This window comes from Myxocyprinus asiaticus, chromosome 2, assembly GCF_019703515.2.
Source record: "Myxocyprinus asiaticus isolate MX2 ecotype Aquarium Trade chromosome 2, UBuf_Myxa_2, whole genome shotgun sequence".
NCBI lineage: Eukaryota > Metazoa > Chordata > Actinopteri > Cypriniformes > Catostomidae > Myxocyprinus > Myxocyprinus asiaticus.
In genome coordinates this window covers 59,689,295-59,705,257 of record NC_059345.1, presented here as the reverse complement: position 1 = coordinate 59,705,257, position 15,963 = coordinate 59,689,295, and the positions used below count along the sequence as shown (strand labels likewise).

Genomic DNA, 15,963 nt, shown 5'->3' with positions numbered 1-15,963 from the left:
TAGTTTAGTTCTACTCATAATTTAGGACACTCATTAGATCTTGTGTTGTCTCATGGCTTTTCTATAACTAATTTTGTAGTTTTTGATTCTGGTATTTCTCATTACTACACAATTATCTTTGAATCTATATGTTTATGTCCACTGCCTACATTCTCTCAGCCATTACACTACTCTCATGCCATTCACTCTTTTACCACCAGCCTTTTCTCAGATTATTACCTACCTCATTCCTTAGATGCTCTTCCTAATAGTATATACTGAGCAGCTGGTTGAAATTTAAAACAAATCTATTACTATTACTTGAGACACTGTTGCTACTCTTAAGCCAAGAGGCTTAAGGGCAAGGGTGCCTCCCAGGCTTGGCTAAACGACTCCACCCGTGCTCTTAGATAAGAGTGTAGAAAGGCAGAGTGAAACTGCAAAAAAAGACTAACTTCAGGTCTCTTTTTCATTATAAAGGCTTGTTTACTTTATTGTCTTAGTTCAGTGAATTTATAACAAATTGCTGAAAATGCTAATAAGCCTAAAGTACTTTTTAATACAGTTAACTGTTAAATCCTTGTGCTGTTGATTTCCCGGATGTTTCTCTCGAGACCTGTGAGAAATATCTCAAATTATTTTTTTTATTCATAAAATCCAAGAGATTGAATCTTTTATTTTGCCTTTGAAATTTGATGTGCTATCACCCCCTCCTAGCTGTTTGACTCTCTTTCAACCTGTCTCTTCATTCCAGCTAGCTGGTTTGATTTCTAGTATGAAGTCTTAAAGTTGTAATTTGGATGTTCTTCCTGCACATTTTTTCAAAGATGTCTTTGTGACTGTTAGTCTGTCTGTGACAGCCATAATTAAAAGCTCCTTAGCAAATGGCTTAGTACCAGCTAGCTTTAAACATACAGTAATGCATCTTTTGTTTAAAAAAACAAACATCTTGATCCAGCTATACATAATTACAGGCCTATTTCTAAATTGACTTTCATTTCAAAGCCTCTGGAGAGTCATCTGTTCTCAGCTCTTTTCGTATTTGAATTCTTTTAACATCTTAGATATGTTCCAGTCCATCTTCAGAACTTTACACAGTACTGAATCTGCTCTGCTAAAGGTCACTAATGACATCCTCCACTCTCTTTACTCTGGCTCATGTGCTGTTTTAGTTTGACTAGATCTTGTGCTGCGTTCGACACTATTGACCACAACATCCTTCTAAAATGCCTTGAGAGCATGGTCGGCATCCAGGGTCTGGCCTTGCAGTGGTTTGTCGTCCTTCTGTGACGTAGTCAGTGGTGTTGCCAAAGTATTGGTCTATTCTATTTATTTATTAACGTTAGCAACTGTCTATCTGTGGATATTTCTGATATTTTCAACCCTATTTAATATGCACTAAATATCCAGTTCACTGACTGAATGTTTTTACTACGAGTGTGATGAAAGTCATTTTGTGGGCATGTAAGGAGTTGCATTCTAGACAGTGGTCTAGAATTTGTTAGATCAATAATGTTATGATGGGACAGAATATTTAAACTGGTTGCATAAAGTACTTTGTAAAGGCAAAATACTCTGAATAGGCTACTTTAAAATGCTATTACCATCTCTATGACTAATGTTTTCATCTGTTTGTGTGTAAGTGTATGTTTTGGTGTGCGTGTGTTTGACTGTCTGTCATCAATTACGTTCAAATAATGTAAATAAGTCTTCTTATAACACCTTTGTACATTTTCCAAATTTGTTTGCATGTTTCGGGGGAAATCAACCCATGAATGACTTACTTAGTTGACTCTGCATATTACGCTGGGATAAGAGAAAGTCATTTAACAATAAAAAAAAATACACTTCAGCTTTAAAGGTGCTGTAAGCGATTTTAGCCATTCTGGAATTTCCACAAACTGTGTCGTTTTATTAGCCACACCCCCTCTTTCCAAAACTCTGCACTCCAAAGATACCATATAAGCTTTATGAGCCTCAGTAATTCACTGCAACTACAATACTATGAGAACGTGTAAAATGATTGACAGGCAGAATGCGTCAGAGACTGTGGACACATTTTTGTTTGTTGTGTACGGAGTCTAGAGCTGTCACAGAGACTAGTGATATATCTCACGACACTTATTTCATTAATATCTTTCAGAGAGTAAGAACATTTTTGCATACCTTTCCATTAAAATCGCTTACATCACCTTTTAAATTTGTAATCCACTAGCCGACTTTTAAAACAACTTGATAGAGTTAGAGGATGTCATATCGACCGACTGTTTTTGCTTAAATCTTACCCTCTTCTATGGGAGGACTGTCACACTCAGAAAAAGGGGTGACAGACTAAATGACTGTCTCTTACATTTCTCACAGATTCCCTGTCACATATTGCAAAGGCCTATTTTAGCAGCAAATCAATGTGAAGCTCACCTAAATAAGAACAGAAGTAATGCATGGGTAAACAATTTTAATAGACATTTAGATGAAATAGATTCAATTCATTGAGTAACTTCATGTCAATGTGTGTGATTGTTTTTGTAACTTCGGGGCTTGCTGTAGAAAGTATATGTGCGCAGCTTTAGCAATCACAACTAATGGCAATCTGTGTTTGATCATGAAACAGTTTGATTCAGATCTGAGCATTCAGCTCAATGTAATTTGTTTTGTGAGAACATGGGGGCAACAGTGTGCCAATGGAATGACCAGGGCTTTTCAGTTACTCAGAATGAAAACTAGCTCATTGGTCACTCCCAAGGTCACAAGAATCCCCTCAGGGGTTCAAAAGCCTAAAGTAGACTTGATGCAAGTCTAAAATAGACCTGTCTGCTGCAAGAAGTTTTAATATAGAATGATCACTCTCATGGCATTTATGTCTCAAGTGATTGGCTCAAAAAAATTGGCATGGCCTATGTGCCCATGAAGCGAAGATAGCAGCATCCAGGTAGCATACTTCTGGGGCTGCATACATCAGCCGAGCCTTGGGAATACTTCTCCAGGTATATTAGACCTCATTGCTAGCAACTGCCATCGATGATATCAGACAAGTTGGATTTTGTTGGAGAGTAAGCAGTCTTTGAGCCATTCACACCATAAAGCTTACAACTGAGATTCGGTTAGTGGGATGCCATCATTAATTGTAATTTCAGCTTCCTTGTAGCTTGTTTTACAACTGTGATGTACCCTAGCATTTTATTTTTTTGTTTTTTGTTGGACAGTTGCTCTAAGGGAGTAGTAACTGTGCTGACTTTTTTTCTTTTTTCTTTTATGCACTAATGGAGCAGAAGTTCTTAGAAATCTATTTGTAAATTTCTCCAATTCATTGAACGTCAACAGTGTTTTTGCTAATGTTTCTTGGGTTCAGGCTCTTGTATTTCATTTCAACAGATTTTTTTATTATTTTAAATATGACATGAGGTCAGACTTAGATTGGAACAACTGACGACAATAGTATTTTTTTCAAGGGATTATTTTCCTTAGAGATTTACATGCTTATTATATGACCCTTGTTTACACTCTACATGTAAAATGTTGTAATTTGTTGAAAAAGACTGTGAAAAAGACTGTGCTAGGGCTTAATTGACAATAAGATTTTGGAGTCATTCATGCAGAAATCCAGAGAATTCCAAATGGTTCACAAATTTTTTTTTTTTTCCAACTGTACGCTGACACAAAGTGAAGTGGTCTTGATGAAGATGGATTACCTTGGTGACGATGAGTCCTCTCACCACCTCCTTTCCCTGTTTTTAATGTATCCCCTCTTCTCCTGTTTAGAAACCTCATTTCGTTTAAGCCTGAATTTCACACCTTGGCTCTTTTCTAAAGCTTAGTAGGCGAAGGCTTTTCCAAAAGGAAGGCAGCTTAATTAATATTGCCTTCTAAGATCTTTGGCCAAGTTCTAAGACAGCATTGCATGTTTCCTTCATGGCGAAGGCAATCATATAATGCATTGTGTACTATAGCTTTAAGATGCATAAAAATAGACGTGAAGTATGCATTGCACAGTGCGGGTGATGCAAATTTTGTCATCAACACAGGAGCCCAGTTTTTGTCATCTGTGCATGATGCCTTGAATTGACTGGGTCCAGAAAATAATTTGAGGCACTTTTGAATGTTAATTATTGCAAAAAGAGTTATACAAATTACATTTAAATTGCTCTACAGCTTGGTACAACCCTGGTGTTGTTTCAAACCCATATGACTTCTGTGAAACACACAAGGTGATGTTAGGCAGAATGTTAGCCTCGGTAACCTTTCATTTGATGGCAAAAAAAGATGCAATGGAACTAAATGCTGACTGAGGCTAGCTTTCGTCTGTGGAATACAAAAGGAGGTGTTGTGATTTCCGCGATGTAGAAAAAACACAGACAGAATTACGGAATCCAGTCATAAAAACAAAATTAACTATTAAATTTAGCATCTTAACTGCTAAATCAAGTTTGTTGTCTCACAACACTCCAGTATTCCCCACACTCTGTGATGCCATGACAGTGCTGCTCAAGTCTTATAGGAGCCACGCGTCTTTTGCGATATTAGCAGTTGGTTTATTTGATCAGCCAAATTACTGATCACCGATCGAGTAATAGGACATGAATATCGGCCGATACCGATCGGTGGCTGATCGATCGGAGCATCCCTATATTTAACTAGATGCCTCAAATTTAAGAAACTGCGATAGAGATATATTACTACTGTATAGTAAATTGTAATATTCATTGTAATAATTATAAAAAATAAATGAATAATTACTTTATATTTAAGCAAATCCTCACAAGCAAGAGTTCTGTTGTACAGAATAGAAGTTTTTATCAATGCTTTCATTAATACTGTGATGCTCTGCTGTGCAGTACTCTATTTGACAAAACAAAAATAATTGTTCTGTGAGAATATGTATAGAAGCATTTCATTTGATAAAACAATGCATTGGTATATTGAAAAGTAAGTAAAAGGGAGGTTCTTAAGAGTTTGAAAATTTTGAGGGTTAGTAAATGATGACAGATTTTTTTTTACTTGTGAGCAAACACATAACCCAACACAGATGGTACATTGTTTATGCTTTAACACTATTAATGAAAGCCTATATTGCAATCTATTTTTATGTTTAGCACTCGGCAAAGCATAGGCTACAAGTTAATAAAGATTTTCAAAGCTAAAATCAAAGACAACTTACAAGCGCGAGTCTAGTGAAACAAGTTAAATTTATTCATTCTCAGAGTTGGGGAAAATTATAAATGCAATACTTATAACAGGTTATTACATAATCAAAAGTAGCACATACATTTTTTAATGCAAACAACTTTTTATTTTTTTTTTTTACTTTTTGTTAAATTTTTGAGACACATGCTACTACCAGATGTAAACGGCGATGTGTCGCGTCTGACTACTTGTGATCAATTGAGAATTTTATATTCTTTGGGTCTGAAAGTTTAAATTCACATTGTCAATTTAATTCATGTATCTTTACTCATGTACAAGGGAGTTTGTTACCCTTTTGTAAATGACCAAACATGCCAGTTTTTCCAATTAGATTATTTTGTGTAATAATAATATTCCTTGATGAATATATATTTTGCCACAAATCGCAATTTTGCAATAGACACTAATGAAATTAAGTAAACAGCAAAAGCTGCTTGTGATGTAATTTTCTATCTTTCAGCCAAGTTTACTCACATAGCCAAGAAGATGCCAAATTTGTACCACGCTATGTTTAAAGCATTGATAAACAATGAGATCATAATATTTGTTTTTTTTGTCTTTCCCTCTTTCCTTCTGAAGGTATGGCGTGACTCCGGAAAACATTATCCTGTATGGTCAGAGTATAGGGACAGTGCCAACAGTAGACCTGGCATCCCGGTACGAGTGTGCAGCAGTGATCCTGCATTCTCCCCTCACGTCCGGGCTGCGTGTAGCATTCCCCGACACCCGTAAAACCTACTGCTTTGATGCCTTCCCAAGGTAAAATATCAATATCTATTACCCATGACATAACCTTAAAGGAATAATTTACTTAAAAATGATAATTCTCTCATCATTTAGTCACACCTATGCCGTCTCAAAATCTCATGACTTCTGCGGAACACAAACAAAGATATTATGATGGATACATGTTGTGAATATATCAATACAATGCAAGTCGATGGGGTCCAACAGTTCCAAGCTCCAAAAAGGACATAGGTCAGCATAAAGATAATCCATGTTAGGGTTCCCCCTCTTCAAAAATCCAAGTTAAACCCGTTTATAACATAAGTAACTCTATACTGTTTACGAACGGCAATTGGTCGTTTACATTTATTAGATGGCTCGTGCAGGCAGGTGGTTCACGGTACCCTTGCAGCTTTTTGTATTGAAAAAAGTTATTGGTCGATGCCGATAATTTAAAAAGTCAGATTATCATCCGATTTCTTGGCCTCTGTGATATATCGGTCGACCACTAGTAAGGCTGAATGATTTGGACAAAAAAATCGAATTGCAATTATTTTGAGAAATATTGATATTGTGATTTGAGCTGTGATATGATTATTTACATTAAAAAAAAAACAGTAAACTAAAATTAAGTCATGAAGGAAAGTTCAAGAAAGGGTGTTCACACTCAAACCCTCACTTAAAGAATAAGTAAAAAAAAAAAAAAAAAATATGGTGAAAAAAAAAAAAACAGATTCACATCGTCTTCACATGGTATGTCTGCTCACTGTGTACCTGTTTTTGTCAGTTTTGTGATAGGATCTCAGCCTACATTTCATCGTTATTTTATGGAACCAAGTAATAAGTTAAGAATTTTTTTATTGGAATATATTTTTGTATAATGTTAACAACAACAATTATTATTTTTATTATAAAAAAGCACAATATTTATTTATTGATTTCTTAACCTGCATGTGGCATATCTATGGGGGGCCTTTATTGTGGTGGTACACTGAAGGAAGTAGTTAAGTTGACAATAGACTTTTAATGCAGAGAAATTCTCATCCACTCTTCTGTCCACAAAAACCCAAGCAGCCAAGCATATTTGGAATTGCACAAATGTGCAAGCTGTGAATGTAGAGCACTGTAAATTGAAAGTGCTCAGCTCATTAGTCTTGCACATGCTTTGAGTTTGTCTAAAACACTACAGAGAACAGCGCTGCGCACAATTTTTTAATTAATGAAATCGCTGTCTTTGTGGTTTAATAATCGCACTACATCATATCATGATTCCTATTTTGTTTAGATTTGGCTAATTGTTAAGCCCTTTCCAACCACTTGTACTGATAACTCACTCCTTACAGTGATCGAATTAGCAACCTTTCATTTGCCTGACTGCAGCTTTAACCAGTACGCTACACTACACACACAGATGGTAGCAGGAACATCAGGATGCTCAGGATAGCCTCATCACTTGTAGAACAGAAGTCTGAACAAGAGTTGAAACAGAGTCAGCTGTCTTTCCTACCAACATCTCTTAAGCTTATTGACCATCTCTTCCTTTTGTTCCCTTCCATCCTCTTTTCCATTTGTACAGTTTATTATTGCCTCTACATCTTTCGGAACTGCTCTGAGAAAATGTAATAACTCAGGAAATGGCTTATGTTTCATAGCACTGAGCTAAAAAGTGCTAAAAGGTAGTCATTTGCCCTCCTTTCAGCAGTTCAAGCGATGGCTTTCATGGCTGTGATGCAAGTGGCATTTGTTTTTCTACCTGACCATGGAAATGACTGTAACCACTGAGTAATGTAAAGAGAACTGATGTTTGAATTAGGATGCAAATGCGAATTTGCATTTACACACATTTCTTCCTATTTGGAAAATTGCTGATATGCAAATTGAGATATGAATTTCATCAAATTTTACAACTTGGAGACTATTGCTGGGTGGTATGATGTTTATACCATGCAACGGTAGAAATGTGGCAATCGGCAGAGATTCTACGATACCATTTATACCGTGGTAGCTATAGATCCATGTTACTTACAGATGGGAGCAACAAAAGAATGGGAGAATGTGTTAATACAGAGCACAATTTGTCCTAGCAACCCATTTTTACAACCCAATATTTATTGAATTTCTATATTGTGATTAGGGATGTCAGTTGTCAGGAATTATCATAATCGATTGTAATTTCAATTTGTAATTTAATTCAGTTAATACTGCAAAACGCACACGTAGGACTCCAAATACCATTTGCACATAACCTGTTATCATGTTTATAAATTACATACCCACTCCTCCTAGTGACAAAATGTTGGAGACAATAGTAAAGGGATATGCTATAGCACTGTGTTTTAAGAGAGAAATTATTTAAAGCACTTTACACAGTGAACAGGGGACTCTCCTCAACCACCACCAGTGTGCAGCATCCACCTGGATGATGCGACGGCAGCCATAGTGCGCCAGTACACTCACCACACACCAGCTATTGGTGGAGAGGAGAGAGTGGAGTGATAGAGCCAATTAATGGATGGGGATTATTAGGAAGCCATGATTAATAAGGGCCAATAGGGGGAATTTGGCCAGGACACCAGGGTTACACCCCTACTCTTTTCGAGAAGTGTCCTGGGATTTTTAATGACCACGGAGAGTCAGGACCTCGGTTTAACGTCTCATCTGAAGGACGGTGCCTTTTTACAGTATAGTGTCCCCATCACTATACTGAGGCATTAGGACCTACACAGTCCGCAGGGTGAGCACCCCCTGCTGGACTCCCTAATACCTCTTCCAGCAGCAACCTTAGTTTTCCCAGGAGGTCTCCCATCCAGGTACTGACCAGGCTCAGCCCTGCTTAGCTTCATTAGGCAACCAGTCTTGAGTACAGGGTGATATGACTGCTGGAAAGGCTGCATTGCTATTTTAATATCTCATAACCACAGTGAGGGAACCTTATCGGGTTACTTTCACATACCATGTCTGTATTGATATGACAGGTACGCAATTAACACTTGTACACATTTGTACAGTATAAGCGCACAATATACGTTCACACAGACTGTAATAGACTCATGCCAGGAGTAGTGGGTTTATGGAGACTAAAGTCTGACCTCCTGTCAAATAAGTCTCCCACTAAGCATTCTCAAAAAACCTGAAGCTTGCAGTACATTTATGCTGTCAGCAGGTGTTTTGCTTGGACATGTTGTCATGAACGTATGTTATATGCATAATTGCTCTTAAAAGCCACGTCTGTAAAAGGTCACGAAACGCTTTAACAACAGCGTGAAACTCTGGTTCCTCTATTACTTTTATAATACACAGCTTGAAACATGTTGGATAATATAGATCATGTTGAAGTTTTCCTGGTAAAAATTTAAGTGTTCTTTTTTTAATCGTCTGTCAGGATTAACACCTTGACTTTTTCTGTGAACTTGCATTGCTTTTCCATGAAGCTGTTGTGAGATGCATGCATTAATTTTAGCCTTCTCCAATTCTCTTTCCTTTCATCTCAGCTTTAACTACCTTGTCTTACTGCTGAGATTAACCTAGTGAAAAACAGCTCCAGTGCTTTCAGTTCACCTGAGGGGACCTATCTTTATTTTTACACTCACTTACATTACATCAGTCATGATATACCCACATTAAGACCCGCAGTAGAACTTGAACCATAAACACTTCTACACATTATAGAGGTTCATAGTGATGTCTTTTCTTCTTGAATTCTCCTCCCACAGTGTTTGTTGGCAGCTTCATTTTTTCATGATGCTAAAACATTCCAATTTAGACCCTAGAAATATGTGACGGGTTATTATTTTTAATGGAAACTACTTTTTAACAAAAATCTTCTGTATTTTCGTAAATAAAAATAAAATTTGAGTATGCAAAAAAACTAAATCAAAACTATTAATATGTACTAGGCTAAAATATGAAAATAATACTAGAGTTTTTTGTGTGGATATGGAGTGGAGTGAAGATGCCAGATTGATGGTAGTCACAATTTGCTGCTAAATGCAGCAGCAATGGTGCATTTATAGCACATTTCGTTGGCTGCAAGTACTGCAGTATGCTGTGGTGTTATGAATTTGACAAATAAATCTTTTGACTTCAGCTTTGGTATTATTTTTGGTGCAGTTTCTAATAATGTAATAAGTGTTGTCATAGGCAATCTGTGACTCATAAAATGATGCTATTTTTTATCATTTTATGAGTCACACATTATACATTGAAATTCTTTTTTTCCCCACATATCCTAGCTGGGGTCAGAGTGCAGGGTCAGCCATGATACAGTGCCCCTAGAGCAGATAGGGTCAAGAGCCTTGCTCAAGGGCCCAATGGTGGCATCTTGGCAGTGCTGGGGCTTGAACCCTCAACCTTCTGAACAGTAACCCAGAGCCTTAACCACTGCCCCACCCCCACTGCCCCACCCAAAGGACTTGTAATCAAAATCAGCATGGCAAGTTGTTGATGCACATTAGGAAGCATTGTTTAATATCTTGAGACATTTAAAATAAAACAGCAATGTTTTACCATAGAGAGTATAAGGAGAAGATGGACCTCCTGGAAGAAAATTAATTGGACAAATCACAACGTTCAATATGGTGTAGTAAGTGAATTCCTTCTTTTCTTTTAAAAGATCCAAACACCTTATGTCATCTTGCAGCTCGAGAAAGCATATGCATATTAATTGGGCCGACCTTTATTTTAATTTTATTATTTGCCTGATTTCAGCTAAATAACAATTATGCCATTTTTGTCAATATTGGTGATTTTAACAAATGGTTTGGATATTTCTGTCTTTTCTTATTTAAGTAGATTGAAGCTGTACTTGGCTACCTGGGGGAATTGTCAACATGCCAAGTGGACTGACTTGCCTTAAAGGGGCTTTAATTTTGCTTTTTGTCATCAGCTTCAGTCTTGAATTCAGCCTTTTGCCAATGATTAAGTTTTGCCCTTAAAGGAATATTCCCGGTTCAATACAGGTTAAGCTCAACCGATAGCATTTGTGGCATAAGGTTGATTGCCTCAAAAATTATGTTTAACTTGTCCCTGCTTTAAAAAAAGCAAAAATCTGGGTAACACTGAAGCACTTACAATTGAGGTTAATGGGGTAAATGTTAAAATACTCTTTCAAACGTATTGCCACATGAATCATGTTAACGTGATTAAAGTGTGAAAAATTGCTTACCTTTTCTGTTTAAAGTTATATCCAATTTTACAACTTCGTTGCCATGACAATGTAACGCAGTTAACCGTAAAACTTAACCCTCAAGTGCTTTTTATAAAATTAAAAGCTTCACATTTCATTGTACTGTGTAACACTGTTTCTTGTACATATGACAATAAACGCCTTTCAAATCCTCCACAAATTGGCCCCGTTCACTTATATTTCCTCACTGTAACCTCTATTTTTGCTTTTTTTAAAGGGGAGTCAATTATTTTTTTGATAATCAACATTATGCCACAAATGCTGTTGATTAAACGTAACTTGTATTGAACCCAGAATATTTCTTTAAGAGGTATCACAAAAGTTCTAAGGTAACACCTCTAAAGAGCTCACATTACTGTTCATTTGGATGGTAACCCAATACTCATGGTATGATCTTCAGGTTCTCTTTGAGATAGGGAGGTCACTGGACTTTAATGTCCATGTTTAAATTAATTTGGAAAAGACAGTTCATGTAAGATTTTCTTTGTCAAGGTCTTTGAAAGTTCTTTCTGTGGCACTTTCATTGCAGAAGGAACAAATACAAAAGAAACTGACTCCCTTTGTGTAGGAGGTCAAAATCAATAAATTGTAAATAATTGCAGTGTCATTTATAAAGTGATGTTGCTGATTAAAACCAGCTGCGTTTAACGCACAAGCTCATTATCATGTCGCAGGTGATTGAGTCATAAGTATCCCAATGGTCAGTGGATGAACACCCTTGCCAGTGCCTGAATTCGTGTTCACGATATACTGATTCACGACATAGGGAGCTAGGGAGCTGATTGAGAAGCACACACAAAAAAAGATTAATTTCAAGGCATTGAAGTCAAGCTTCTATTAATTGTCTCAATTGTGGTGTGGGAATGTTGTCATTCGGTTCTGAATCAGAAAGTAGAATGTGGATTGCTGGATTAAAAGTATTTAGATCACAGCGACTGGTCTGGATCACAGATATGTAAATCTACGGTAAATCACCGGTAGAATGTTGTGTTGCAAACCAGCTACAATCCGAGGCTTAACATAAACCGTCCTCTCTTCTTTGCCTTTCCCCTCGTCTCATTTCGCCCATTCTCATCTTTAGACTGGATGAAATTAACGATGGCTGGGGGCGCTTCATTGTAATAGTGATTTAGTGAATCACAAAGTGATTCTCTCACCAGTGCAGACATAATTTTTCTTGCTCACTTTTGGCTGATGAATGGAAGAGGAGAGGCCTGATTCTCTCTCTGTCAGTGTTTCATAATGGAAGGCTACAGATTGAAACGCCTGTGTATTGTAATGGCTCAGCATCCGACCCTGTCAAAGGCGCGTAATGAATACGAAGCCAGCTGACTGGAGGTGTTAATGATCGAGCTGTCTTTACAACGGCTTGCAATTTGTCAAAAGCATTATGGTTTAACACATTGTTCATTTACCTTAATAAAATGCGAAAACTCTTGAGTGGGCAGAATTGTGATTTGGGTTTGGTGGAGCATGAGTTCAGAAGACTGTGGTAATAGGATTTGGATTGATAAAGTTTTAAGTAGAAATGTAGTCTTTGGTTAAGTCTGTGAGACACCAGTGTTTTGTTCAAGTCAGTGTTAAAGGTGAAGTATGCTACTTTTTTTTTTTTATGTCAAAATACATTTTACTATCCCAGTTTAGAAAGTAAGACATTTGTGGGTTTACATTCCCTAAAAGTCTAAACACTGAGCCTCACAGGCACTATCTGTTACTCAGAATAAACACTACGTTTATTTAGTTAATTCACTTTATTTAGTGCACAGCTAGGTTTCACTTAACCACCATTACCGTCACTCACATCCACCTCCGCACAGCGCATGCCCATTCTCAGGCACGATGCGCCGTATTGAATAGTGTATAAGCACCTTATGCTGAAGTGAATTGTGTAGAGGAGAAATAACATGTTAACAATCTCCCTATACTTTAAACCAAAAAAAAACAAAACAAAAAAAAAACAAGGAAAATATAAATAAAAATGTTATATAAAAAAAATTATATAACAAAGCTCACAGTTACCACAACAAAACAGTTGTCGCATATGCAATTGAAAGTGATCAGTCTTTTCAAATGTACCCCCTTTCTTTTTTTTAGCTTAGTGTCCACAGTCCTTAACTGAGTGCTTTCAATAGCACCAGAGCAGATGCTCCCTTTTTGGTAAGACAGTCAGCGAGTTTAGTTTTTGTGTCCGACCAGAGTATCTTCTTTATCTTTTTACTCTGTATGAGCTCCTTTATGCCACTTATTTCCAGTCTAAGTAATTTCTCAGTGACCTGTTTTGTTGACTTAAGGGCATCAAACAGAGAGTGACTGTCTGTCACACAGATCAAGGGAGGAGCGTTCAGCTCAGCATTTCCAGTTGTGAGCTCTGAAAAGAGGGTAGCCAGAAAAACAGCATTATCTATTCCATCTGACAGGGCCAGAGTTTCCCCTGCCAGAGTACTCCTCACCACACGTCAAATTTTCTTAGATTGCCAACAGAGAGGAGAAAACTTCCCTCCTTCTCCCATGAGACCAATCAATGTTCCCCCTTGTGTGCTCCCATCAGGGAGATTTCCAAGGGAAGCATCACTGAAAACAATAAAGTTCAGTGCATCACTATTTCCCAAATGCTGAAACTTGAGAGTCACGTTTTCAGATTTAAGCTTTCTAATGACCTTATTTGTCTCGTGAATAGACTGGACTGTAGCATCTTTTATATTTGATGCTAAGCTGCTTGCATCAAACATAATGTCTGGTCTGGTTTGTTTTACAACCCACAGTATCTGTCCTATTTTTGGGACAGGCTACCTAAGCTGCTCTTTTTCAGTCTCATTAAGAGAGGCATCTCTCTGCACTGCACATGCTGCTTGCAGGCGAATAGGCTGTAGGTTTTCAATATAACTGTGCTGATGTACATGAGCTACACCATTAATAGTAATAAAGTCCATTCCCACATAGCAGAAATTTTCATGTTCCTCACGTCCAACATGGAACGCAGACTTTAGTATGGGGATCACATCTGTTGAGAAGTTTTGTGAGCCTGCCCAAAGAAAATCATCAACATGACATGCGAGTACTCCAGTAACCTTACACTGTTCATCCAACCAATAAAATACTGCTGGATCTACTTGAGACAATCTTCCACCCGTACTCAGCATGATTTCTTTCACCTTGTTATACCAATACAATGAAGCATCTGCAAGGCCATAAACACACTTGTTTAGTTTCCATAGAATATTTTCCTTTCCAGCTTCAGGAGGGGGCCGGACATAGATGTCTCTGGACAACTGTATACCCTGTAAGAAAGCAGATGTGATGTCCATAGAATGGACATGCCACTTATTTTGGCAGATTACTGCTAATAATAGCATCAGAGAGTAGGAAGCACAGGTTGGGGAATCTTTCTGCAGCTCGTGAATATTAAGCTCTTCAAAACCTCTTGCTACGAGTCGTGCTTTGGGCATGATACCATTAGGAGTTTCTTTGAGACTACAGACCCATCTGGTAGAGACACACTTTTGAGCTGCATCATCAACTTCATCAAAAACATTGTTTTTGTACCTATTCATAATTTCATCCTGTTTGGCTGCATCAAATGAAATGTATTTTGTTATGAGTACATCAGTCTCCCTATCAGTTGATTCAATGTTAAGATTATCAACACATGACATATCCACTGACTCCTTTTGACCATCACTGGCATTAGGTTCAATATTTTGCAGATTAAACCAGTTTTTGTGTTTCCCAGAGGCTTTGCCTGCTCTGCCTAAAACCTTGGTTCTCTGTAGACCACCACCATCCTGTTTCATGAATGTTATGGCCTGTCCTGTTTTTAACTTCACACCAGCAGAAGGAACAGGGTTACCACAAACATTGTGATCTGTTTCAGTTTAAGAGCCTGGATTGATGTACTCTAACAAGAGTCCCCCCATGTTTTACAAATACAGCAGCTCCGTCTTGACCAATAACTACCCCTGGTCCCTTCCACTCAGGACAGTCTGCTCTTTTGTAATATACCTTTTATCCTGTCACATACATGTCAGCTGTGTGCCTGAGCTGCTTACGTAGTGCCCTTCTTATCCGCTCAGAAGACTCTGCTTCAGTGAATGCTTTCCTAGAAGCATGTAAAGCAGAAATGTGTTCTCCTACTCATAGTGGTACCTTCTAGAGCAGGTAGTTTATCAACTAATACAGAAGGAAGGTTAGGATTCTGTCCAAACTCTAATTGATATGGACTGTAGCCATGAACATTCAACATACCGTTCTTAGCCATGAGGGCCCAGTCAAGGGCAGTGTGACAGTTTGACCTTCTGAATTATCTCAGTGAGTGTTTGATTATGTCTCTCGAGTAGTCCGTTGCTCCAGGGACTGTATCCTGCTGTTGTTTTTGTCTCAGTGTTAACGTTTTCAACCATGTCTCTGATCTCTTCGTTGTTGAATTCTCCACCATTGTCACTGTACAGCCTCTGGGGGGCGCCATGGACACTTATCCAAGTGTGAATAAAGGAGTTGACAATTTCAGATGACTTCTTTGTTTTCACAATGTTTCCAGCGCTGAAATGTGTAAAGTGGTGATGATGTGGAGATCAACCTCCACTGTCTCATTATATTCTGAAGCTAAGGGCAGTCCCACAGCAGTCTTTGGCTTTGTCTTTTTGTACTTCTGGCATATTTCACAGTCATATACTATTTGTTGTAAGATAGAAAAGCACTCTTTGTCATTATTTCCTGAACTGTGAATGAGCCTCTGTAGCCTGTCTGTCGACGCGTGACCAAACTGTTTATGGACCTTCAGAAGGACTTTGTGTTTTTCATCTGGAGACATATTATCTGTCACTTTTAGGACTTCCTCTTCAGTTTGGCCTTTTTTTTTGTTTCTTTGTCTCTGATATCAACACAGTAATGTCCAG

At 37.7% G+C, this 15,963-nt stretch overlaps 1 protein-coding gene across 1 annotated transcript in view; it reads left to right on the top strand.

Annotated features, from left to right (window-relative positions):
• The window catches only part of LOC127449925 (uncharacterized), a 99,370-nt gene that overhangs the window by 63,521 nt on the left and 19,886 nt on the right, over positions 1–15,963 (top strand). The window contains exon 3 of the mRNA XM_051713552.1: positions 5,740–5,919. Coding sequence (XP_051569512.1) covers positions 5,740–5,919 — 180 coding nt within the window. The remainder of the gene's footprint in view (positions 1–5,739; positions 5,920–15,963) is intronic.